At 46.8% G+C, this 27,172-nt stretch overlaps 1 protein-coding gene across 6 annotated transcripts in view; it reads right to left on the reverse strand.

The window, feature by feature from the left end:
* bub1 (BUB1 mitotic checkpoint serine/threonine kinase) overlaps nucleotides 1-26,897 on the reverse strand; it is a 128,808-nt gene extending 101,911 nt beyond the window's left edge. Inside the window, exons 1-6 of one of the 6 annotated variants that reach the window (XM_072500069.1) lie at nucleotides 26,721-26,855; nucleotides 13,123-13,244; nucleotides 7,101-7,160; nucleotides 6,865-7,006; nucleotides 4,552-4,748; nucleotides 494-609 (exon numbers count right to left, since the gene is read on the reverse strand). In XM_072500069.1, the coding sequence (XP_072356170.1) occupies nucleotides 494-609; nucleotides 4,552-4,748; nucleotides 6,865-7,006; nucleotides 7,101-7,159 (514 nt within the window). In that variant the 5' untranslated portion in view covers nucleotide 7,160; nucleotides 13,123-13,244; nucleotides 26,721-26,855. Of the gene's footprint in view, nucleotides 1-493; nucleotides 610-4,551; nucleotides 4,749-6,835; nucleotides 7,007-7,100; nucleotides 7,161-13,122; nucleotides 13,245-26,720 lie in introns of those variants that run through there. The other 5 variants (XM_072500068.1, XM_072500071.1, XM_072500070.1 and 2 more) reach the window with 5 other exon arrangements.
* Nucleotides 26,898-27,172: the final 275 nt, after the last annotated feature.

Raw genomic sequence — 27,172 nt, forward strand, 5'->3', positions numbered from 1 at the left:
CAAGTTGTGTACTCAGAGGCTTTTCAGTATATCTAATTTATCAACTGTTCAGGAGTCATCCAAAAACCCAGTTCTCCTACTAACTCTCCAAGAGTGAGTAGTTAGTAATAAGCTAATAACCTGCAAATGTAATCATCCTTTCAAATTGTAATGATGGGGGAAGAATCATACAGCTTCAGCTGTGTTTGGTTAAGAGGCAACTTTAACTGCAGTGCCAATGTGCAAGATGGCAAGCTGAACGTTAAGTCAGCATTAGACTTCCGCCTCGCATGTGTAATGCCCAGTCTACTACCTTCAACAATGTGATTATCAGGCTGGGTCATGCCAGAGGTACTTGGTAGTAGCATACTCCCAAAGTGTAGTGCCCAGAAATAAATATGATATTTCAGCTGAGACCTAATCAGTGATTTATAAAGATACTTCTAACCTAAAAACTTTTACTTTCCCATGGTGAAATGCAAGAAATATGTCTAGGTAATTTGAAACACCTCACCATTTTGAGCTGCAAAAGCCACACTATGGTGGTTTCCCAGAGATCCAGGTTCAGATCGGATCGGATTTTCTGGTGTCATTGGAAAAAGGTTCTGAGATGCTCGGGCCCTGAAACACCTATAAAATAGCACAAGACCAATTGCTTGACTCACAGTAAAACAAGTATGCTATTAATAAGACTTAAATAATTATTTTAAAGGTGAGATATCAGCATCATATAATGAATTATTCAGCAAATTTATATTCAAGATTAACTTTGCAGTATACTGTTTATCAGAGAGCGTTTTCAGAGGGTAAGAGAACTGCATCTTACATGCATAAAACATTATGTAAATAATATACTAATGACACATGGAATGTTTTATGCAAAGTATTTTCTGGCCCTGATGCAACACAAAAAATTATATATTTTTTAAACTTTCAATCTCAAAACTGCCATTAAGTAGCACCCTAGTGATCAGTTTTAAAGACCACTTTTGTTCTTAAACATGTCCATATAAATATATCACAAGATCATTCCGCATTTAAAAAGGAGGAAAATGATCAGAATTCTGATATCAAATAGCCTAAAATCTTCAGGACTATACCATAAGACATAGGAGCAGAATTAGGCCTCTCGGCCCATCGGGTCTGCTCCGCCATTCAATCATGGCTGATATTTTTCTGATCCTGCCTTCTCCCCATAATCCCTGATCCTCTATAACTTCCTGTCTTTTGCCTCTCTCCCTTCTTAAATAGGGGCGTTACATTAGCCAGCAGAAAATGACTAAAAGGTTAAAGGTGAGAAAAACATTAGAGTACAAGAGGAAGCTAGCTAGAGATGTAAAAATCGATAGCAAGAGTTTCTACACGTACTTAAAAAGGAAAAGAGCAAGTAAAGCGGATGTTGGTCCCCTAGAGAGACAATAGGGAGTTAATAGTAGATAAGAAGAAAATGACGGATGAAAGAAACAAATATTTTTCTTCCGTCTCCACTGTAGAGGATACAAGGAATATTTCAGTAATAGCTATAACTCAGGAGGTGGAAATGAGAGGAAATTGCAATTGCTAGGGAAGCAGTACTGAGCAAACTGATCATGGAGCTACAAGCTGACAAGCCTCTGGATTGATGTACTTCATCCTGGGGTCTTTTTGATTAATGAGGTGGCAGATACATTGGTGTTAATTTTCCAAAATTTGCTCGCTTCTGGAAGAGTTCCATCAGCCTGGAAGGCAGCAAATACAACCCTTCCATTAGAGAAAGGAGGGAGGCAGAAAACAGGAAAGCATCAGTGAATTAGTTTGATTCTAACTGTGTTAAAATTGATCATTGAAGAGATTATAGCTGGGCACTTAGAAAAATCCAAGATAATCGGGAAGAGTCATCATGGTTTTGTGAAAGGAAAATCATGTTTAACCAAGTTATTGGAGTAAAGGGAAGCCTGTACTTTACTTGGGTTTCCAGAACGCATCTGATAAGGTGCCATACCAAAGGTTACTGCGGAGGGAAAAAGCTCATGGTATAGGGGGCAACATATTAAGCATGGATAGAACATTGGCTGGCTGAGAGGTAACAAAGGTCTTTTTGATTGGCAGCATATGACGAGTGGAGTTTCGTAGAGACCTGCGTGGGGCTTAAACTTTTACAATTTATATCAATGACATCGATGAGTGGAGCGAAGGCATGGTCGGTAAATTTGCAGATGACACAAAGATAGGTAGAAAAGTATGTTGTGAAGGGGAGATAAGGAGGTTTCAGACGGAAATAGATAGGTTGACTGAGTGGACAAAAATTTGGTAGCTGGGAATGGTGGGAAAATGTGAAGTTGGTGGGAAGAATAAAAAGCAGAGTACTGCTTAAACAGAAAATGACTACAGAATTCGGAAGTGCAGAAGAATATAGATGTTCTTGTGCATGAGTCACAAAATATTAGTATGGAGGTACAAGTAATTAAGAAGACTAATGGAGTGCTATATTTTATTACAAGAGGAACTGAACATAAAGTAAGGGCATTATGCTTCAGTTATACAGGGCATTGATGAGAACATATGTTGAATTCTATATGCAGCTTTGGTCTCCTTATTTAAGGAAGGATGGAAATGCGTTGGAGGCAGTTCAGAGGTTTACTAGATTGATACCTGGAATGAGTGGGTTATCTTTTGAGGAAAGGTAGGACAGAGTGAGCTTGTTTCTGCTGAAATGTAGAAGAACATTGATTGAATTATGCAAGATCCTGGTCTTCGCAAGATCTTGATAAGGTGGACGTGAAAAGGATATTTCCTCTTGTGAGTCCAGAACGAGGGGTCACGGTTTTAAAATTAGGGGTCGCCCTTTTAAAACAGAGATGAGATGTTTTTTTTCCTCAGAGGTATGTGCAGCTTTGGAACATTCTACCTCAGAAGGCAGGACATTTAATATTTTTACGGGGAGGTAGATGGATTTGTTAGGAAAGTTAGGCAAGGGAATCCAACGTTATCAGGGTAGATGGGAATACGGAATTCAAAACACAAAGAGATCAGTCATGATCTTATTGAGTGGCAGAGCAATTTCAAGGGTCTAAATAGCCTACCTCTGCTCCTATTACATATGTCCGAAAGTTCTAACAAAGGCCAAGTGACGATGTTAAATCAAGTGGCTCTTCCGGCCTTTTGCTGTTCTCCTTAACAGGACTGCCTGCTCTACCTCTGGAAAGTAATTTGCTTCAATACTATACACATAAACTCTTATTCATGCTTTAATAATCTCCAGGCTCAATTACTCCAATACTCTTTGGGAAAGGCTTCCACCAATCACCTGTATAAACTAGAGTTCATCAATTCCCTGCTGCCGGTGTTCTATCTCAGTCATGAATATATTAGCTCCCATTCCCCAAAAGCCTCAAATTTAAAGTCCTCATAATTGTTTATATTTTTATATAGCATTACTCCTTCCTATGTCTAACGTCTTCTAGCACAACGACCCCCAGAAGTCTCAATCTCTCATGCACACTCTGCTTCACGTTTACTCAATGATTTGTGGCTCGGCCATCAGCTACCTGGATCTCAGAAAGCATTCACCTCCCACTCTATGGCAAATTGCATTTATAAAAGACCTTCCTTAAAGTCCACCACTTTGATCAAGCTTTGAGCCACACTAATTGTTTGTTCCTTCCTGTCTTTCTTTTCCTTAGACCTTTGTTTCAGGTCATTTTCCTATATTTGCACAAGTGCAAATTATTGCTGAATACGTAACAATTATGCAAAAATATTTGTGTGAATTTGGTTTATTTTTTTAAAATTGGAAACACTGAGATGGAATAATGCTTCAGAAAGAATGACTACATTTGCCAGAAAAGGGAAGAAATAGAGGAGCAACAGAACAAAGTCCATTCATTTTAAAAAGGTGTCAGTTTTGTTCAGATAAGAATCCAAAGTTATCAAGAACTGACAGGCCGATATTAATATGGATTAAATCAAAGATAGTTAGCTGTTGTGCTAGTTTTAAAACAGGATTATTAGTTATTTCTACCTCTGGTACTATTTCATCTGGCACAAACAGAAAAATAGTGAAGACATCAGTGTATTTGCACCATGGATGACACACTCAATTAACTGGAAGCAGCAGCATCCTAAACTTCAATTTTACCTCATATTTTACTTGCTCTTTGGAACTGACAAGCTAGTAAGTAACTGTATCTCCACCTCAATGTGGACAAGAAAAGACAAAGGGCCACAGGCTCAGGATTAATTCACATCCATGCAGTTACAGATGACCTTAAAGATCTACAAGATATGGATTATTTAACTGACAGCAAATTTTGTTTCCATAGGAAAATCCAGAGAAAATGTTTTGAGCAGACAAACTGGCCTTCATCGCAAACCGATTAAGAATCTACTCAAATCATCCAGGCTTCACTCTCCCTCTAATTTTTATTTATTAAGAATGGTGTTAATTCTGCCAAATGCATTCATTTTGGATCCTCAAAGAAGGAACTGACCACATGTTTTGACAGCTCACTCAAATCACAAAAATGACAGAATTCCTCAATTACAAAATAGTATATTTATTATTCTCAACTCAATCACCCAGGTCTGACTTACCCATGGTGATGCATCAACATATCCATTGGTTCTGCAGAATTATGAATTCCTTTCTGAAATATGCTATCTGCGGTCTGAAAATTGCCTTTCATCTCGAGCACCTGTGCCCACGCAAGATAAACGGCAGCTGATTTTATGCCAATTCCTCGACTGTACATGTAGTTGTAAAAATCAAGTGGCGTTGTACTGCAGTTTATCTGAAAAAGCAAAACAAAGAAAATCAATTTTAATGTTCTGTAGAATGAAGTAGAAACCCCTTAAAAGGGACACCCCAAGAACAGTGTAGTATCAAGGTGCCCTAGCAAAACTGAAGTTTCCACTTGGAGTTATAGCTAACACAAATGAAGATAGTTGTGATTGTTGGAAGCCCAATCAGCACAGCCCCAAAACATTATTGCATGAGTTCATAGTTTCCTCGGCTAAACCATCTTCAGTTCCTTCCTTCCATCATAAGGTTAGAAGTGGAAGTTTGCTGATGATTGCACAATGTTCAACATTTTGCGACTTCTCAGGTACTGAAGCAGCCCATGCCCACATACATCAACACCTGGACAATACTGAGGAATGACATTTGTGCCACACAACGGACAGGAAATGACCCCCTCCAACAAGACTGAATATAACCATCATCCTTTGGCATTCAACATTACCATTGCAAAAATCATCAGTATCAACATTGGCTAAAATGTTAGAGAGACCAGCCTTAAAAATACTGTGACTATTACGGCAGGTCAGATGCTCTTATTATCTTTTATTCATTCATGGGACATTGGCGTCTCTGGCTGTGCCAGCATTTGTTGCCCATCCCTGGGCGGCATGGTAGCACAGCAGTTATCACTGTTGCATCACAGCGCCAGGGTCCCACGTTCGATTCCAGGCTTGGGTCACTGTCTGCACTTTCTCCCAGTGTCTGCGTGGGTTCCTCAGGTGCTCCGGTTTCCTCCCACAAGTCCCGAAAGACGTGCTGTTGAGTGAATTGGACATTCTGAATTCTCCCGCAGTGTACCCGAACAAGCGACTAGGGGATTTTCACAGTGGCTTCATTTCAGTGTTAATGTAAGCCTACTTGTGACAAGAGTCAACCACATTGTTGTGGGTCTGAAGTCACATGTAGCCAGACCAGGTAAGGATATCAGATTTCCTTCCCTTAAAGGACATTAGTGAACCAGGTGGGATATGTATGGTAATGGCTTCATGGTCATCATTAGGCATTTAATTCCAGATTTTTATTGAATTCAAATTTCACCATCTGCAGTGGTGGGATTTGAACCTGGGTCCCCAGAACATTACTCTGGGTCTCTGGTTTACTAGTCCAGTGACAATACCACTACGCCACCGCGTCCCCATTATGGCAAATAACTCCCCTTCTGACTTCAGAAATACTTTCCACCAAATATGAGACACAAGTCAGGAGTGCGTTGAATACTCTCCACTTAACTGGATTAGTGCAACTCAAACAAGATTTTAAAAGCTCAACACCATCCATTAGATAAATTATCTAGTTAGTCTCATCTCCTTTACAACCAAATAGAAAAGCAGATGGGAAAGAGTACGTCACAAACTGGTTGGGAAATGAGTGAGGGCAGCCAGGACTAGACAACTAATCATGTCGCCTACCATGAAGAATGGCAAGTGCTGTGGTGCATGATAAACATGAACATATATGCTATTTATGTTTTTTTCCTATCCAATCCATAGGCCAGACTCCATTGCATACTCTCCCCTCATAATAAAAAAACCAAGTCAGCTGCTAAAAAGTAACAAACAAAATAGAGAAACTTCAGTCAGAGAGAGAGGCGGCAGAGGGTGGGAGGAAAAAAAAAAAGAGGATGCAGCCAGGGAACAGTATCTGTCTGCAGTTGTCTTTCTATTAATCCTGTCATTAATCTCCTCAGACTGCAGAATTATACACAACTGTCAAACTTATTTTTTCCTTATCCACAATATCTTCTTAAGCTGACTAAAGGGATAAAGCCAACAAACAAGATACGACCAAGGTTAAAAAGGTGTCAAGGAATAGTAATTAGGGTGATGCCAAATTTTAATTTAAAAAGTCCAGAGGTTTTAGAAATAAAGGAAACTGAAGTGTTACATGGTTTTGAGTTCCGAGGAAAGAATGAGTTAACATTGGAGATGGTTTCAATTTCAACAATGTGAGCACTGCACGGCCGCGCTCTCTTTGGCATATGATACATAAGAAATCAAGCAAGCATACTTCCAACACAGCTGGTCCCATCTCGACTGGATTCATACATTCTCTGATTTTAGACAGTAAAATCTGAACCTTTTAAAAAGTTCATCCAGATCACTTGCCAGTTTCAACCAGTAGTTGACATATCTTGGATCATTGTAATACTTCTTTTCATCCATAAAATTCTTCACGAGTCTCTCTAACACGGAGACCAATACGCCTTCCTCTGTAGGGGGAAGCAAAAGTTCTGCCCACTGTATAAACCTAGAGTGATGGGGAAATAAAATGTAACCAACTTTTCACAGAATATAGCAGATTTGCAAGAGAAAATTATTGTATTAAATTGCTATTTTTGTACCTGTCCCATACATCCAATGGATCGTCGCCTGCATAGCTTTTTATCTTAGCTTCAAACATTCTGCAGATAAAAAATATTTAAATATGATTCAGTCCATATCGGTAATGGTTAGTCATATTGGACCATTGTCAGCACGGTAGCACAGTGGTTAGCACGGTTGCTTCACAGCTCCAGGGTCAATTCCCGGCTTGGGTCACCGTCTGTGCGGAGTCTGCACGTTCTCCCCGTGGCTGCGTGGGTTTCCTCCGGGTGCTCCGGATGCCTCCCACAGTCCAAAGACGTGCAGGTTAAGTGGATTGGCCATGATAAATTGCCCTTAGTGTCCAAAAAGGTTAGGTGGAGTTACTGGGTTATGGGATAGGGTGGGAGTGTGGGCTTGGGTATGGTGCTCTTTCCAAGGGCCAGTGCAGACTCGATGGGCTGAATGCCTCCTTCTGCACTGTAAATTCTAGGATTCTATGATTCATTTATAATCACAGATGTGATGAATTAACATGAAATCTGCAAATAATATTTTAATAGTATCATATTAGTGAAGGCAGAAATTCCTTTGAAAAAATGGCATTCCCAGAAGTTCAGTTGATAAAATGTAGTCATATTAAGATGTAAAGAAAAGTCCATTAGATCGCCTTGGCTCAATGTATCGCTCGCCTGGACAGAAGGTAGCCTTTTCAAACATTATTCCACATACTTAAGCAAATAATTTAGGATGACACTAATTTAGGATGACATTATAAGAGCAGTACTGAGAAATTATTTTAATATTAGAAATGTTATAGAACATAGAAAAATACAGCACAGAACAGGCCCTTCGGCCCACGAGGTTGTGCCGAACCTTTGTCCTAGATTAATCATAGATTATCATAGAATTTACAGTGCAGAAGGAGGCCATTCGGCCCATTGAGTCTGACCGGCTCTTGGAAAGAGCACCCTACCCAAGGTCAACACCTCCACCCAACACTAAGGGCAATTGTGGACACCAAGGACAATTTATCACGGCCAATCCACCAAACCTGCACATCTTTGGACTGTGGGAGGAAACCGGAGCACCCGGAGGAAACCTACACACACACACACGGGGAGGATGTGCAGACTCCGCACAGACAGTGACCCAAGCCGGAATCGAACATGTGACCCTGGAGCTGTGAAGCAATTGTGCTATCCACAATGCTACCGTGCTGCCCTTGGGAACAAATAAATCTACACTATATCATTTTACCTTAATCCATGTACCTATCCAATAGCTGCTTGAAGGTCCCTAATGTTTCCGACTCAACTACTTCCACAGGCAGTGCATTCCATGCCCCCACTAATCTCTGGGTAAAGAACCTACCTCTGATATCCCTCTTATATCTTCCACCTTTCACCTTAAATTTATGTCCCCTTCTAATGGTTTGTTCCACCCGGGGAAAAAGTCTCTGACTGTCTACTCTATCTATTCCCCTGATCATCTTATAAACCTCTATCAAGTCGCCCCTCATCCTTCTCCGTTCTCATGAGAAAAGACCTAGCACCCTCAACCTTTCCTCGTAAGACCTACGCTCCATTCCAGGTAACATCCTGGTAAATCTCCTTTGCACCTTTTCCAAAGCTTCCACATCCTTCCTAAAATGAGGCGACCAGAACTGTACACAGTACTCCAAATGTGGCCTTACCAAAGTTTTCTCCAGCTGCATCATCACCTCACGGCTCTTAAATTCAATCCCTCTGTTAATGAACGCGAGCACACCATAGGCCTTCTTCACAGCTCTATCCACTTGAGTGGCAACTTTCAAAGACGTATGAACATAGACCCCAAGATCTCTCTGCTCCTCCACATTGCCAAGAACTCTACCGTTAACCCTGTATTCCGCATTCATATTTGTCCTTCCAAAATGGACAACCTCACTTTTCAGGGTTAAACTCCATCTGCCACTTCTCAGCCCAGCTCTGCATCCTATCTATGTCTCTTTGCAGCCGACAACAGCCCTCCTCACTATCCACAACTCCACCAATCTTCATATCGTCTGCAAATTTACGAACCCACCCTTCAACTCCCTCATCCAAGTCATGAATGAAAATCACAAACAGCAGAGGATCCAGAACTGATCCCTGCGATACGCCACTGGTAACTGGGATCCAGATTGAATATTTGCCATCCACCACCACTCTGACTTCTATCCGTTAGCCAGTTCGTTATCCAACTGGCCAAATTTTCCACTATCCCATGCCTCTTTACTTTCTGCATAAGCCTACCATGGGGAAACTTATCAAATGCCTTACTAAAATCCATGTACACTACATCCACTGCTTTACCTTCATCCACATGCTTGGTCACCTCCTCAAAGAATTCAATAAGACTTGTAAGGCAAGACCTACCCCTCACAAATCTGTGCTGACTATTCCTAATCAAGCAGTGTCTTTCCAGATGCTCAGAGATCCTATCCTTCAGTACCCTTTCCATTACTTTGCCTACCACCGAAGTAAGACTAACTGGCCTGTAATTCCCAGGGTTATCCCTAGTCCCTTTTTTGAACAGGGGCACGACATTCGCCACTCTCCAATCCCCTGGTACCACCCGTGTTGACAGTGAGGACGAAAAGATCACTGCCAACGGCTCTGCAATTTTGTCTCTTGCTTCCCATAGAATCCTTGGATATATCCCATCAGGCCCGGGGGATTTGTCTATCCTCAAGTTTTTAAAAATGCCCAACACATCTTCCTTCCTAACAAGTATTTCCTCGAGCTTACCAGTCTGTTTCACACTGTCCTCTCCAACAATATGGCCCCTCTCATTTGTAAATACAGAAGAAAAGTACTCGTTCAAGAGCTCTCCTATCTCTTCAGACTCAATACACAATCTCCCGCTACTGTCCTTGATCGGATCTACCCTCTCTCTAGTCATTCTCATATTTCTCACATATGTGTAAAAGGCCTTGGGGTTTTCCTTGATCCTACCTGCCAAAGATTGTTCATGCCCTCTCTTAGCTCTCCTAATCCCTTTCTTCAGTTCCCTCCTGGCTATCATGTATCCCTCCAGCGCCCTGTCTGAACCTTGTTTCTTCAGCCTTACATAAGTCTCCTTTTTCCTCTCAACAAGACATTCAACCTCTCTTGTCAACAATGGTTCCCTCACTCGACTATCTCTTCCCTGCCTGACAGGGACATACATATCAAGGACACGTAGTACCTGTTCCTTGAACAAGTTCCACATTTCACTTGTGTCCTTCCCTGACAGCCTATGTTCCCAACTTATGCACTTCAATTCTTGTCTGACAACATCGTATTTACCCTTCCCCCAATTGTAAACCTTGCCCTGTTGCACGCACATCCCTCTCCATTACTAAAGTGAAAGTCACAGAATTGTGGTCACTATCTCCAAAATGCTCCCCCACTAACAAATCTATCACTTGCCCTGGTTCATTACCAAGTACCAAATCCAATATTGTCTCCCCTCTGGTTGGACAATCTACATACTGTGTTAGAAAAGCTTCCTGGACACACTGCACAAACACCACCCCATCCAAACTATTTGATCGAAAGAGTTTCCACTCAATGTTTGGGAAGTTAAAGTCACCGATGACTACTACCCTGTGACTTCTGCACCTTTCCAAAATCTGTTTCCCAATCTGTTCCTCCACATCTCTGCTACTATTGGGGAGGGCCTATAGAAAACTCCTAACAAGGTGACTGCTCCTTTCCTATTTCTGACTTCAACCCATACTACCTCAGTAGGCAGATACTCCTCGAACTGCCTTTCTGCAGCTGTTATACTATCTCTAATTAACAATGCCACCCCCCCACCTCTTTTACCACCCTCCCTAATCTTATTGAAACATCTATAACCAGGGACCTCCAACAACCATTTCTGCCCCTCTTCTATCCAAGTTTCCGTGATGGTCACCACATCGTAGTCCCAAGTACCGATCCATGCCTTAAGTTCACCCATCTTATTCTTGATGCTTCTTGCTTTGAAGTATACACACTTCAACCCATCTCCGTGCCTGCAAGTACTCTCCTTTGTCAGTGTTCCCTTCCCCACTGCCTCATTACACGCTTTGGTGTCCTGAATATCGGCTACCTTAGTTGCTGGACTACAAATCTGGTTCCCATTCCCCTGCCAAATTAGTTTAAATCCTCCCGAAGAGTACTAGAAAACCTCCCTCCCAGGATATTGGTGCCCCTCTGGTTCAGATGCAACCCGTCCTGCTTGTACAGGTCCCACCTTTCCCAGAATGCGCTCCAATTATCCAAATACCTGAAGCCCTCCCTCCTACACCACCATTTCTGCAGCCACGTGTTCAGCTGCACTCTCGCCCTATTCCTAGCCTCACTATCACGTGGCACCGGCAACAGACCAGAGGTGACAACTCTGTCTGTCCTGGCTTTTAACTTCCAGCCTAACTCCCAAAACTCATTTATTACCTCCACACCCCTTTTCCTACCTACGTCGTTGGTACCAATGTGCACCACGACTTCTGGCTGCTCACCCTCCCCCTTAAAGGATCCTGAAGATACGATCCGAGACATCCCTGGCCGTGGCACCCGGGAGGCAACATACCTTCCGGGAGTCTCGCTCGCAACCACAGAATATCCTATCTATTCCCCTAACCATTGAATCTCCTACTACTATTGCTTTTCTATTCTCCCCCTTCCCTTCTGAGCCCCAGAGCCAGACTCAGTGCCAGAGACCTGGCCGCTAGGGCCTTCCCCCGGTCGGTCATCCCCCCCAACAGCATCCAAAACGGTATACTTGTTTTGAAGGGGAACAGCCACGAGGGATCCCTGCACTGTCTGCCTGTTTGTTTTCTTTCCCCTGACTGTAACCCAGCTACTCTTGTCCTGTACCTTGGGTGTGGTTACCTCCCTGTAACTCTTCTCTATCACCCCCTCTGCCTCCCGGATGATCCGGAGTTCATCCAGCTCCAGCTCCAGTTCCCTAACACGGTCTTTGAGGAGCTGGAGTTGGGTGCACTTCCCTCAGGTATAGTCAGCGGGGACACCAGTGGTATCCCTCACCACCCACATCCTACAGGAGGAGCATGCAACTGGCCTAGCCTCCATCCCCTCTTACCTTACAGAATATAGCTGCCCTGTGGACCAACTGGACCTCCGACTCTGCTCCCAGTCAGCTGCACTCTCTGTAAACTCCTGGCTCCCTTCTCGCTCTTTGCGGAAATGTAGGAAACAAACTGAAAGGAGCGCTTTACTCCCTCCTCACCTAACTCCCTCAGTCATCAAACTCTCACTATAACACTCAAATGCACCAAATTCAGCACTCCCTCAGTCACCAAACTCTCACTCAAATGCACCAAATTCAGCACTCAGTGCAAACACGACTAAAAACTAATTGGTGTTCTCAGGTGGATGAAACAGATCCCATGGCACTATTGAAAGAGCTAGGGAGTGCTTCCAGTGCCTTTGCTTATCTTTATCCCTCAACCAACACCACTGAAAACAACATTTACTTGAAAACAACATTTACTTGAGCATCTATTTAAACATTATTTATCAGGTATTGCTAAGCATGAAGTTGGGTTCAATTCTGTCCTTGGGTGACTGTGTGTGTGTGTGTGTGTGTGTGTGTGTGTGTGTGTGTGGAGTTTGCATGGATTTACTCCAGGTTCTCTGGTATCCTCCCACAGGTTAGGTAGATTGGCCATACTAAATCACTCCTTAAGTGTCCAAAGATGTGTATGTTGGGTTTATGGGGATAGAGCGGGGGAGTGGGCCTCAGTAAAGTGCTCTTTCGATGCGTCGGTGCAGGCTTGATGGGCCGAGGGCCTCCTTCTCCACTGTAGAGATTCTATGATGCAATATGATTTAATATTTGGAGGCGGGTTTAGCTCAGTTGCCTAGACAACTGGTTCATGATGCAGAGCGCGACCAGCAGCATGGGTTTATTTCCCATTCAAGGCCCTGGCTTCTCAACCTTGTCCCTCGCCTGAGGCGTGGTGATCCTCAGGTTAAATCACCATCAGTAAGTTCTCCGCCTCAAAAGAGTAAAGCAGCCTATGGTCATCTGGGACTATGACGAATTTACCTTATTTGGTACTTCTTTGGCTATGACGTCCTGAAGAATTGAAGTATTATATCAATTTAGTTCATTGGCAAATTTACGGTTGTGTCACAGTGAATATAATATGTAGCCTCATTCCACCTGAGCTAAAATAGGAAAAGAAAAAAATCAAAAATTTCGCTGATTGCCAGCCAATTACTTCTTGACTTCTGGAAAGTGCAGTTTGAAATCTGGGAACAATGGCTTAAGTTACTCTCCCACCATCGCTATATAGGTTCATTATAGGTTCATTACTGAAGAATGGCATACTGATGAGGCAATAATCAGGTCCCAGATTTTATAAACTTACTTTGAAGGCATATATCAGTTGGCCTTATCCATACTACTATTATTCCACATACTTCAAATGAGGTATAAAGGTCATTGACCAGAAACATTAAATGTTTCTCTCCCTAAAAATATTGCCTGCATTTCCAACATTTTCTGTTCGTAGACTATATGGTTCCAGTTTTTAAAAACTTATTGATCAAAGCTGGATTACATGTGTAAATTAAAAACAAAATATTCTGGATACTGGAAAACTGCTTTTACATGGGGTGTGGGCGTCGCTGGCAAGGCCAGCATTTGTTGCCCATCCCGAACTGTCCTTAATAGGAGTGGCTTATGGCAGCACCGTGGTTAGCACTACTGCCTGATGACGTCGAGGACCCAGGTTCGATCCCGGCCCCTCTTCACGTCCGTGTGAAGTTCGCACATTAGCGGATTCGAGGATAGCCAATGTTGTACCATTATTTAAGAAGGGTTGTAAGGATAATCCGGATAATTATCGTCCAGTGAGCTGGACGTCAGTGATAGTGAAATTATTGGAAAAGATTCTGAGAGATAGGATCTATGCACTTTTGGAAGAGAATGGTCTTATTAACTACGGACAGCATGGTTTTGTAAGAGGGAGGTCATGTCTCACTAAGTTGATTGAATTTTTTGAGGTGACAAAAATGATTGATGAGGGAAGGGCTGTGGATGTTGTCTACATGGACTATAGTAAATCATTTGATAAGGTCCCTCATGGCAGGCTGGTGCAAAAGATTAGATCACATGGGGTCAGGGGTGAACTATTTGGATGGATCCAGAACTGGCTTGGCCACAGAAGACAGAGTGTAGAAGTGGAAGGGTGTTTTTCCGAATAGGTCTGTAACTAGTGGTGTTCCGCAGGGATCAGTTCGGGGACCTCTGTCTTTGCAATATATATATATATATATAAATGACTTGGAAGAAAACGTAGCAAGTTACGGATGTTACGAAGATTGCAGGAGTTGCGGATAGTGATGAAGATTGTCAGAGAATACAACAGGATATAGATAGGCTGCAAAATTGGGCAGAGAAATGGCAGATGGACTTTAACCCGGACAAATGCGAGGTGATGCATTTTGGTAGATCCAATTCAGGTGGGAGCTATAAAATAAATGTCAGAACCATCAGGAGCATAGACACAGAGAGATCTGGGCATGCAGGTCCACAGATCCTTAAAATAGCAGCACAGGTGGAAATGGTGGTAAAGAAAGCATATGGCATGCTTGCCTTCATAGGACAGTGTATTGAGTATAAAAGCTCTAAAATTATGTTACAATTATATAGAACTTTGGTTAGGCCACATTTGGAATACTGTGTCCAATTCTGGTCACCGCACTACCAGGACATGGAGGCTTTGGAGAGAGTACAGAAAAGGTTTACCAGGATGTTGCCTGGTATGGAGGGTATTAGCAAGATGGAAAGATTGAATAAACTGGGATTGTTCTCCCTACAGAGACGCAGGCTGAGGGGCGACCTGATAGAAGCTTATAAAATGATTAGGGGCATAGATAGGGTGAACAGTTGGAGGCTATTTCCCAGGGCGGAAATGACAATTACAAGGGGGCACAGATTCAAGGTGAGGGGGAGAAATTAGGGTTAGGGAGATGTGCAGGGGAAGTTTTTTTTACACAGAGGTGGCCTGGAATGCACTGCCAAGTGAGGTGGTTGAGGCAGATATGTTAACGACCTTTAAGACTTATCTGTATGGGCATGTGAACAGACAGGGTATAGAAAGATACAGGAGGTTGGTCTAGATAGGACAGGTGATTGGCGCAGGCTTAGAGGGCCGAAGGGCCTGTTTCTCTGCTGTATTGTTCTTTGTTCCAGATTTTTTAATTGAATTTGAATTCCACCAGCTGCCATAGAGATTCAAACCACTGTCGCCAGAGCACCAGCCCACTGACAGTACCATGTCACCATCTCCTCTAGAGTTCATACTCAGCAGGTCATTCCAAAGAAGACTCATTCCACTCGCAACATTAAATCAGTTTTTCCATTTCCACAGATGCTATCAGACCTGATGAGTATTGTCATCGCTGTCTTGTTTTTATTCCTTGTTAATTTGAGATCAGTGTTGACGCCTTTCATTGTGGCCATCTTTCCTTTCATGTTTTTGCTTTTGAACAGAGCCGTCCTTTATTCTGCCATTTAGCATTTAATACGGGTGGCACAGTGGTTAGCACTGTTGCTTCACAGCACCAGGGCCCCGGTTTCAATTCCCGGCTTGGGTCATTATCTGTGCAGAATCTACATGTTCACCCTGTGTCTGCCCTCCGGGTGCTCTGATTTCCTCCCTCAAGTCTCGAAAGACGTGCATGTTAGGTGAATTAGACATTGCGAATTCTCCCTCAGTGTACCCGAACAGGTGACGGAGTGTGGCTACCAGGGGATTTTCACAGCAACTTCATTGCAATATTGATGCAAGCCTACTTGTGACACTAATAAAGATTATTATAATATTTATAGTAGAAATCTAGTGCCAGGGACCATATAGATTATTTTTAAATTAATTAACTTGTGCTAGAAATGTCAGTCAGCGGAATAAAGTGCTTCACATGTGAGGTGTGGGAAATCCGTGACCTTTCAAGTGTTCTGGTCAACCACAGCTGCAGGACGTGTACCCAATTGCACCTCCTCACAAGCCACAAGGATCATGTAGGTGGCAGAAAGCATCATAGACAGACGTTTTAGAGACGTGATGACACCCAAGGAGCAGGCAGGCGACTGAACTGCCCCCCCCCACACCCACACCCCCCCCCCACACCCACACCCCCCCCCCCCCACACCCACCCCCCCCCCCCACACCACCCCCCCCCCCCACCACCCCCCCCCCCCCCCCCCCCACCCCCCCACCACCCCCCCCCCCCCACCACCCCCCCCCCACCACCACCCCCCCCCCACCACCCCCCCCCCCACCACCCCCCCCCCCACACCCACCCCACCACCCCCCCCCCACCACCCCCCCCCCCCCCACCACCCCCCCCCCCCCACCACCCCCCCCCCCCCACACCCACCCCCCCCCCCCACACCCTTTGGGCAGGATAGGGAGAGATGTCAAAGGGGTGGAGGATTTGCATTACTGGTTAAGGAGAATATCACAGCTGTACTAAGGGAGGATGCCTCGGAGTGCTCATGCAACGAGGCAATATGGGTAGGAATAGGAAGGTTGCAATCACGATGTTGGGGGTTTACTACAGACCTAACAGCCAGCGGGAGATAGGGTAGCAAATATGTAGACAGATTTTGGAAAGAAGTAATAGCAACAGGATTGTTCTGGTGGGTGATTTTAACATCCCTCTATTGATTGGGACTCACCATGCAGGAGGCTTGGCTAGGGCAGAATTTCTAAGGAGCATCCAGGAGGGCATATTGAAATAATGTAAATAGTCCAACTAGGGAAAGGGCCGTACTGGACCTGGTCTTGGGGAATGAGCCCAGCCAGGTAATCAAAGTTTCAGTTGGGGAGCATTTCAGAAATAGTGGCCTTAATTCCATAAGTTTTAATGTATTAGTTGGTAAGGATAAGAGCAGTCCTTGGAACTAAATTGGGGGAAGGCTAATTATAACAATATTAGGCAGGAATTGAAGAATTTTGATTGGGGTGGCCATTTGTGGGTAACTCAACATCTGGCAGGAGTTTTAGGGAGTTATTCGGGAGGCACAACAGAAATTCATCCCAAGGAGGAGGAAACATGCTAAGAGAAAGACAAGGCATCCATGGCTGACGAAGGAAGTCAAGGACAGCATAAAAGTACACAAAAAAGTACACAAAGTGGCGAGGATTAATGGGAAGCCAGAGCATTGGGAAGCCTTTAAAAGCGAGCAGAGAACAACTAAAAAAGCAATATGGGAGTTAGAAGATGAAATATGAGTGCAAGCTAGCTAGTAATATACAAAAAGGTAGGAAGGAAGAGTGTTTTCCAATATATAAACGGTAAGAGACTGGCAAAAATAGATATTGGACCACTGGAAAATGTGGCTGGAGAAGTAATAATAGGAAACAAAGAAATGGCAGAGGAACTGAATAGTTACTTTGCATAAGTCTGCACAGTGGAAGATACCAGTGGGATGCCAGAGCTCCAGGAGAATCAGGGGTCATAGTAGCCATCACCAAGGAGAAGGTTCTGGGGAAACTGAAAGGTCTGAAGGTGTATAAATCACCCGGACCAGGAATCACTTGAAGCAGGGAGGGACCAGAGAACTGGAAAGTGGCTAATGTAACACCGCTGTTTAAGAAGGATGGGAGGCAGAAGATGGGAAATTATAGGCCGGTTAGCCTGACTTCGGTCATTGGTAAGATTTTAGAGTCCATTATTTTATTCTTATAAAATTTAAGAGTACCCAATTCATTTTTCCAATTAAGGGGCAATTTAGTGTAACCAAGCCACCTATCCCGCACATTTTTGGGCTGTGGGGGTGAAACCCACGCAAACACGGGGAGAATTTGCAAACTCCACACAGACAGTGACCCAGAACCGTGATCGAAGCTGGGACTTAGGCGCCGCGAGGCTGCAGGGCTAACCCACTGCGCCACCGTGCTGCCCTCTGGAGTCCATTATTAAAGATGAGATTGTGGAATACTTGAAAGTGCATGATACACTTCCGGTTGCGGCGATGCAGAGCTAAGCCGCACGTTTCGGTAGCTCCCACGACAACGGACTTTCGGGCTCTCCAGAAGAGCCCCAACGGAACTTTTTTGAATTGATCCCGTGTGGGAAGGTGCAGTAAGGTCCCCCCTTAGAATATATGGCCGAGATCAGCGGTGGAGCGGCGAAAAAAAGAGGCTCTGGAGCAGCGGCACAATCGAGGGGGAAAAAGCAAGATGGCGGAGGGCGAGCAGCATGGAGGCCGGACCAGCAGGATTTCCTTAAGCGCTGTGTGGAGGAGCTGAAAAAGGAGGTGCTGGCACCAATGCTGTTGGCAATCGAGGGGCTGAAGGAGACCCAGAAGACCCAGGCGATGGAGCTTCGTGAGGTGAAAGATAAAATGAATGACAACGAGGACGAAATCCTGGGCCTGGCGGTAAAAATGGAGGTGCACGAGGCGGTGCACAGGAGGTGGGCACAGAATTGAGGTCCTGGAGAACAGGTCGAGGAGGAAGAAACTCCGGATTCTGGGTCTTCCCGAAGGAGTGGCGGGAGCTGATGCCGGGGCGTTTGTGAGTACGATGCTCCATGCGCTGATGGGAGCAGAGGCCTCTCCGACCCCCCTGGAGCTGGAAGGGGTTCACCGGGTCCTGGCGAGGAGACCCAAGGCTGATGAGCCGCCGAGGGCGATAGTGGCAATGTTCCATCGCTTCGCAGACAAAGAAAGTGTGCTAAGATGGGCCAAGAAGGTGCGGAGCAGTAGATGGGAGAACGTGGTGATCCGAGTTTACCAGGATTGGAGCGCGGAGGTGGCAAGGAGGAGAGCTGGCTTCAATCGGGCTAAGGCGGTGCTGCATTAAAAAAAAGAGTCAGGTTCGGCATGCTGCAGCCTGCGCAGCTGTGGGTCACTTATCAGGACCGACACCATTATTTTGAAACGCCAGAAGTGGCTTGGACCTTTATTCAGACGGAAAAACTGGACTCGAACTGAGGGGATGTGGTTGTGGGGGGAGATGTTGGTTGTATATGGGGTTGTAAATATGGGTAAAGAATACTTCACAGGTGGGATGATGGATGGGGATGTGGGTAGAGTTCTGGTTCAAATTCCTAAAATTTCCCTTTTTTCTCTTCTGTAGACGAGATGATGATGATGGGGAATGTGGGCGTCGGTGCTGGAGGGAGGTGAGACTCGGGGATGAGGGAGCTGGGATAATGGCCGCAACAGGAGCTGCGCCACAGGGGGAGGGGCTGGTTCAGGAAAGCGAGGGCTTTTTCCCGCACCAAAAAGGGGGGGGGATGGAGGAAGGCAAGGAGGAGACTCCCACACGTGGAGATCAACGGGAAGGGCGGGGGAAGCCGGGGTCAGCAGAAGTCAGCTGACTCAGGGAAGTAATATGGGGGGAGCAAAAGAGCTAGATTTGGATCTAGCGGGGGAGGGAGGGGGAGGAAGGGGGGGATTCTAGGGTCACTGCTGTACTGTCCGAGGGGGAACTGAAAATGGAAGAGGTGGTCGGAGCGGGGGGTTCCCCGCCTGGGGGACTGGAGGGTGCGTGAGGCGCGAGCATGGGACTGGCCTAAGATAGGAGATGGCTGGTCGGCGGCGGGGGGGGGGGGGGGGGGGGGGGGGGGGGTAACCCCCCAATCTGGCTGATCATGTGGAATGCGAGAGGCCTAAATGGGCCGGTTAATAGGGCCCCGAGTGTTCGCGCACCTAAAGGGACTGAAGGCAGACGTGGTCATGCTTCAGGAGACACATCTGAAGGTGGCAGACCAGGTCAGGTTAAGGAAGGGATGGGTAGGACAGGTGTTCCATTCGGTGCTGGATGCGAAGAATAGAGGGGTGGCAATGCTGGTGGGGAAGCGGGTGTCGTTTGAGGCCAAGAACATAGTAGCGGATAAGGGAGGCCAATACGTGATGGTGAGTGGCAGGTTGCAGGGGACGGAGGTGGTACGTGAATGTATATGCCCCGAACTGGGACGATGCTGGATTCATGAAACGGATGTTGGGGCGATTCCAGACCTGGAGGTAGGGAGCTTGATAATGGGTGGGTATTTTAACACGGTGCTGGACCCAGCATTAGATTGCTCCAGATCTAGGACGGGGAAGTGGCCGGCTGCGGCCAAGGTGCTTAGGGGGTTTATGGACCAGATTGGGGGGGGGTACACAAGGCCTACTCCCGGAAAGATTGTTTTGTTCTGGGCAGGGCATTGATCCCGAAAGTGGAGGGAACGGAGTATTCGGCCATAGCCATTTCAGACCATGCCCCGCATTGGGTGGAGTTAGAGCTGGGGGAGGAGGGGGACCAATGGCCGTTGTGGAGGTTGGATGTGGGACTGCTGGCAGACGAGGAAGTGTGCAGGAGGGTGCGGAGGTGTATTGAAAGGTATCTGGAGGCCAACGACAACGGAGAGGTACAGGTGGGAGTAGTATGGGAGGCGCTGAAGGCGGTGGTCAGGGGAGAGTTAATCTCCATCAGGGCTCATAGGGTGAAGAGAGAGGGCAGGGAAAGGGAGAGGTTAGTGGGGGAGATTCTAAGGGTGCACAGGAGCTATGCAGAGGCTCCTGATGAGGGACGACTCAGGGAGAGACAAAGTCTCCAGACGGAGTTCGACCTGTTGACCACAGGGAAGGCAGAGGCACAGTAGAGGAAGGCACAGGGGGCGATATATGAATATACAAAGAACAAAGAAGTGTACAGCACAGGAACAGGCCCTTCGGCCCTCCAAGCCCGTGCCGACCATGCTGCCCGACTAAACTACAATCTTCTACACTTCCTGGGTCCGTATCCCTCTATTCCCATCCTATTCATGTATTTGTCAAGATGCCCCTTAAATGTCATGGGGAGAAGGCGAGCCGGATGCTGGCACATCAGCTCCGTAAGAGGATGGCAGCGAGGGAAATAGGCGTTGTCAAAGATGGCAGGGGAACTACGGTGCGGAGTGCGGGGAAAGTGAATGAGGCTTTTAAGGCCTTTTACGAGGAACTGTATAGGTCCCAGCCCCCAGGGGGAAAAGAGGGGATGCGGCGATTCTTGGACCAATTGAGATTCCCAAGGGTGGAGGAGCAGGAGGTGGCTGGTTTGAGGGCGCCAATTGGGGTGGAGGAGCTGGTTAAAGGACTGGGGAGCACGCAGGCAGGGAAGGCCCCGGGGCCGGATGGGTTCCCGGTGGAATTTTATAGGAAGTATGTAGACCTGTTAGCCCCGTTGCTGGTAAGGACCTTCAATGAAGCAAGGGAGGGGGGGTGACCCTGCCCCCGACAATGTCGGAGGCGACGATCTCTTTCATCTTGAAGCGGGATAAGGACCCACTGCAATGTGGGTCGTATAGACCGATCTCGTGCCTTAATGTAGATGCTAAGTTGCTGGCAAAAACGTTGGCCGCGAGGATTGAGGACTGTGTCCCGGGGGTGATTCACGAGGACCAGACAGGATCCGTAAAGGGTAGGCAGTTAAATACTAATGTGCGAAGGCTCCTAAATGTGATAATGATGCCATCGGTGGAGGGAGAAGCGGAGATAGTGACAGCAATGGACGCAGAGAAGGCCTTTGATCGGGTAGAGTGGGAGTATCTCTGGGAAGTGTTGAGGAGGTTTGGGTTCGAGGGAGGGTTTATTAGTTGGGTTAAGCTCCTGTATAAAGCCCCGGTGGCGAGTGTGGTCACGAACCGGCGGAGGTCGGAGTATTTCTGGCTGTATCGAGGGACGAGGCAGGAGTGCCCCCTGTCCCCTCTGCTGTTTGCATTAGCAATTGAACCTTTGGTTAAGGAAGTCAGGGAAATGGAAGAGGGTGGTTCGAGGGGGCGAGGAACATAGAGTGTCGCTGTACGCAGACGACCTGTTGCTGTATGTGACGGATCCAGTGGAGGGGATGGTGGAGGGAATGCAGATCCTACGGGAGTTTGGAGGTATTTCGGGCTATAAGCTCAATGTGGGGAAGAGTGAGCTCTTTGTGATCCATCCGGGGGACCAGGGAAGAGGGATAGACGACCTACCGTTGAGGAGGGCGGAAAGGAGCTTTTGATACTTGGGGATTCAGGTAGCTAGGAGCTGGGGGGCACTGCACAAATTTAATTTGACGCGGTTGGTGGAACAGATGGAGGAGGATTTTAAAAGGTGGGACATGTTGCCACTCTCGCTGGCGGGTAAGGTACAGTCGGTTAAAATGGTGGTCCTCCCGAGATTTCTTTTTGTATTCCAATGCCTCCCAATTGTGATTACTAAGGCCTTCTTTAAGAGGCTAAGCAGGAGCATTATGGGATTTGTGTGGGCGAGCAAGACCCCGCGGGTAAGGAGGGGGTTCTTGGAGCGTAGCCGAGATTGAGGTGGGTTGGTGTTGCCGAATTTGGCTGGTTACTATTGGGCAGCCAACGTGGCAATGATCCGTAAGTGGGTGATGGCGGGAGAGGGGGCGGCGTGGAAGAGGTTGGAGATGGCGTCCTGCAAGGGAACGAGCCTGGGGGCGCCGGTGACGGTACCGCTGCCACTCTCGCCGACAAGGTACACCACGAGCCCGGTGGTGGCGGCAACGCTAAAGATCTGGGGGTAGTGGAGACGGCACAGGGGTGCGATGGGGGTCTCGGTGTGGTCCCCGATCAGCGACAACCATCGGTTTGTCCCAGGAAGAATGGACGGGGGGTTCCAGAGCTGGCATCGGGCAGGAATTAGAAGAATGGGGGACCTGTTCATTGACGGGACGTTTGCGAGCTTAGGGGCGCTGGAGGAGAAGTTTGGGCTACCCCCGGGAAACGCTTTCAGGTACATGCAAGTGAGGGCGTTTGTGAGGCGGCAGGTGAGGGAATTTCCGCTACTCCTGGCACAGGGGATTCAAGATAAGGCGATTTCAGGCATATGGGTCAGAGAGGGCAAGGTGTCGGCGATATACCAGGAGATGAAAGAAGAGGGGGAGGCTTTGTAGAGGAGCTGAAGGGTAAATGGGAGGAGGAACTGGGGGAGGAGATTGAGGAGGGGCTATGGGCTGATGCCTTAAGTAGGGTTAATTCCTCTTCCTCGTGTGCCAGGCTCAGCCTGATACAGTTTAAGGTAGTTCACAGAGCGCATATGACGGGGGCGAGGCTGAGTAGGTTCTTTGGTGTGGAGGACAGATGTGGGAGGTGCTCAGGAAGTCCGGCGAACCATGTCCATATGTTTTGGTCATGCCCGGCACTGGAGGGGTTCTGGAGGGGAGTGGCAGGAACAGTATCTAAGGTGGTGAAAGTCTGGGGCAAGCCAAGCTGGGGGCTAGCACTATTTGGAGTAGTGGACGAGCCGGGAGTGCAGGAGGCGAAAGAGGCCGGCATTCTGGCCTTTGCGTCCCTAGTAGCCCGGCGAAGGATCTTGCTAATGTGGAAGGAGGCGAAGCCCCCCAGCGTGGAGGCCTGGATAAATGATATGGCTGGGTTTACCAAGTTGGAAAGGATAAAGTTTGCCTTGAGAGGGTCTGCGCAGGGGTTCTACAGGCGGTGGCAACCGTTCCTAGACCATCTCGCGGAGCGTTAGATGAAGGTCGGACAGCAGCAACAGCAACCCAGTTGGGGGGGGTATTTCTCTGGGGGGGCATTGGAGCAAGAAAACACATGAATGATCCGGAAACTGACATGTACGGGAAGAATCCAATGTACAAAGTTCTGTATCTTACTGTATCAATATTGAAAATATTGTTGAAAAATTCTTAATAAAAACATTTTTTTTTAAAAAAGAAGTGCACGATAAAATACGACGGAGTCAGCAAGGCTTCGTCAAGGAGAGGTGATGTCTGACACATCTGTTTTTTTGAGGAGGTAACCAGGAAGTTAGACAAAGGAGAACCAGTGGACATGATTTATTTAGATTTCTAGAAGGCCTTTGACAAGGTGCCGCATAGGAGACTGTTAAATAAGTTAAGTACCCATTGTGTTAAGAGCAAGATCCTGGCATGGATAGAGGATTGGCTGACTGGCAGGAGGTCTTTTTCAGAATGGGTATTTTTCAGGCTGACAGCCGGTGACTGGTGGTGTCTCTCAGGGGTCGGTGCTGGGACCACAACATTTCACAATATACATTGATCTGGAAGAATGAACTGAAGGAACTGTTGCTTGGTTTGCAGATGATACAAAGACCTTTTAATTTTTATTATCACAAGTAGGCTTACATTAACACTGCAATGAAGTTACTGTGAAAAGCCCCTGGTCGCCACATTCCGGCACCTGTTCGGTTACAGAGGGAGAATTCAGAATGTCCAAATTACTTAACAGCATATCTTTCAGGACTTATGGTTGGAAACCGGAGCACCGAGGAAATCCACGCAGACACAGGGAGAACGTGCAGACTCCATACAGACAGTGACCCAAGCCAGGAATCAAACCCATGACCCTGGAACTGTGAAGCAACAGTGCTAACCAATGTGCTGTAGAGGGGCAGGTAGTATTAAGGAAACAGGGGGGCTTCAAAGGACTTGGACAGGCTAGGAGAGTGGACAAGATGGAATACAATTTGTAAAAGTGTGAGGTTATGCATTTTGGAAGGAGGGGTGGAGGCATAGACTATTTTCTAAATGGGGAAATACTTAGGAAATCAGGAGCACAAAGGGACTTGGGAGTCCTTGTTCCAGATTTTCTTACGGTTAATGTGCAGGTTCAGTTGGCAGTTAGGAAAGCAAATGCAATGTTAGCATTCATGCAGAGAGAGCTAGAATACTGTATACGGCTCTGGTCAGACCCCATTTGGAGTATTGTGAGCAGTTTTGGGCCCCGTATCTAAGGAAGGATGTGCTGGCCGTGGATAGAGTCCAGAGGAAGGTCACAAGAATGATCCCTAGAATGAAGAACTTGTCGTATGAGGAACGGTTGAGGACTCTGCGTCTGTACTCTTTGGAGTTTAGAAGTATGAGGGGGGATCTTATTGAAACTTACAGGAAACTGCAAGTCCTGGAGAGAGTGGACTTAAAGAGGATGTTTCCACTTGTAGAAGAAACTAGAACCAGAGGACACCATTTCAGACTAAAGGGAGGATCCTGTCAAACAGAGATGAGGAGGAATTTCTTCAGCCAGAGGGTGGTGAATCTGTGGAACTCTTTGCCGCAGAAGGCTGTGGAGGCCAAATCACGGAGTGTCTTTAAGACAGAGATAGACAGTATCTTGATTAATAAGGGAATCAGGGGTTATGGGGAGAAGGCAGGAGAATCGGGATGAGAAACATATCAGCCATTATTGAATGGCAGAGCAGACTCGATGGGCCGAGTGGCCTTTCTTCTCCTATATCTTATGGTCTTATAGATATGTGGGAGTCTTTCAAACATCAATTGATTGGAATTCTGGAGTGGCATGTTCCTGCGAAGATGAAGGATAAGTCTGGCAAGTTTCAGGAACCTTGGATAATGATGGATATTGAGAGCAGTCAGCAGCAGCAGGGAAGCAAATGAGGGACTAAAAGGAGATGCAGTACTCAGCAACGGCAAGAATAGACATGATAGGCAGGATCACGGCAGGGAGCGGGGGAAACCTGTTGGATTAAATTGTATCTATTTCAATGCAAGAGGGCTGACAGGTAAGGCCGATGAACTCCGGGCACGGATAAGACATTAGCTATGAGGATAGGTTGGATAAACTCAGATTTTGTTTCACTGGAACGACAGAGATTGAGGACTGGCCAGATAGAAGTCTACAAAATTACAAGGGGCATGGACAGAGTGGATAGTCAGAAGCTTTTTCCCAGGGTGGAAGAGTCAATCACTAGGGGACATAGGTTTTAAGGTGTGAGGGGCAAAGTTTAGAAGAGATGTGCAAGGGAAGCTTTTACACAGATGGTAGTGGCTGTCTGGAATGTTTTTACACAGATGGTAGCGGGTGCCTGGAACTCACTGCCAGGGGTGGTGGTGGAAGCAGATATGATAGTGACGTTTAAGAGGCATCTTGACAAATATGTGAATAGGATGGAAATAGAGGGATACGGACCCCAGAAGTGCAGATGGTTTTAGTTGAGACAGACATCATGATCAGCAACGGCTTGGAGGGCAAAAGGGCCTGTTCTTGGTTCTTATTTACACTCATGCTGGACCAATGCTTTGTTTCTTTTCTACAAGCTTTTGTTTCAGGATAGAGTCATAGAGTTTTACAGCACAGGACGAGGCCCTTTAGCCCTTCATGTCTGTGGCAGCCATCAAGCACCCATCTATTTACAACACCGCCAAGGAAGAGGAAGAATGTGAGGGGTTATTGAGCAATGGCACCAAGTGAATGCGCTGATTGGGAGAGCGACCAGGCATGAATGGCCTCCTTCTGTGCAGAGTTGAAATTCTAGACTCCTGCTTCTCTCTCTCTCCTGTGGGCAGTAAGGCAGCACAAGTTGTTAGCACTGTTGCTTCACAGCTCCAGGGTCCCAGATTCCATTTTCCACTGGGTCACTGTCTGTGCGGAGTCTGCACGTTCACCCCGTGTCTGCGTGGGATTCCCCCGGGTGCTCCGGTTTCCACAGTCCAAAGATGAGCAGGTTAGGTGGATTGGCCATGATAAATTGCCCTTAGTGACCAAACTCCTTAGGTTCGGAGTTATTGGGTTATGAGGATGGGTTATGGGGATAGGGTGGAAGCGAGGGCTTAAGTGGGTCAGTGCAGACTCGATGGGCCGAACGGCCTCCTTCTGCACTGTATGCTACATAAGATTGGCTCGGTAACTGGCTGCTGAAATCGGGCTCGGTTTGGGCTCACTTACTGCCAGCACTCCTGAAAGTCTCTGCTGCCGATCGCCGCCTCCCCCTCGCTGGCAGCGGCCATCCCACAGGCTCGGCTCCTGCTGTGGTCTGGTCTGCTCTGGCTCCGTTTCTGCTGCCGACCCCGGTCCTGCCCGGATGCTCGAGCGCTTTTTCAAAAATATAACCGTTACCGCCTTCCTCGGTGCCCATTGGCTGAATCCTGCGCCTTGCTCACCTTTCACCTCGGCCACGGCGCGCGTTTACCGGCTCCGCCTCTCGGCGCCAGGCCACGCGCGCGCCTCGTCTGCGTTTTGTGTGCGCGCCCGCGTCCTGTCTCCCAGCGCGTGCACGCGTAGGTGCTGGTCGCGCGCGGCCACAACCATGCCAGGACTGAAAGTACTCGTCTGGAGGAAACAGCTCAATGACAGGATGGAGCATTCAAGCCAACGTTTACTGCTCAGAATGGTGTCCT

This window comes from Scyliorhinus torazame, chromosome 4 (genome assembly GCF_047496885.1).
Source record: "Scyliorhinus torazame isolate Kashiwa2021f chromosome 4, sScyTor2.1, whole genome shotgun sequence".
NCBI lineage: Eukaryota > Metazoa > Chordata > Chondrichthyes > Carcharhiniformes > Scyliorhinidae > Scyliorhinus > Scyliorhinus torazame.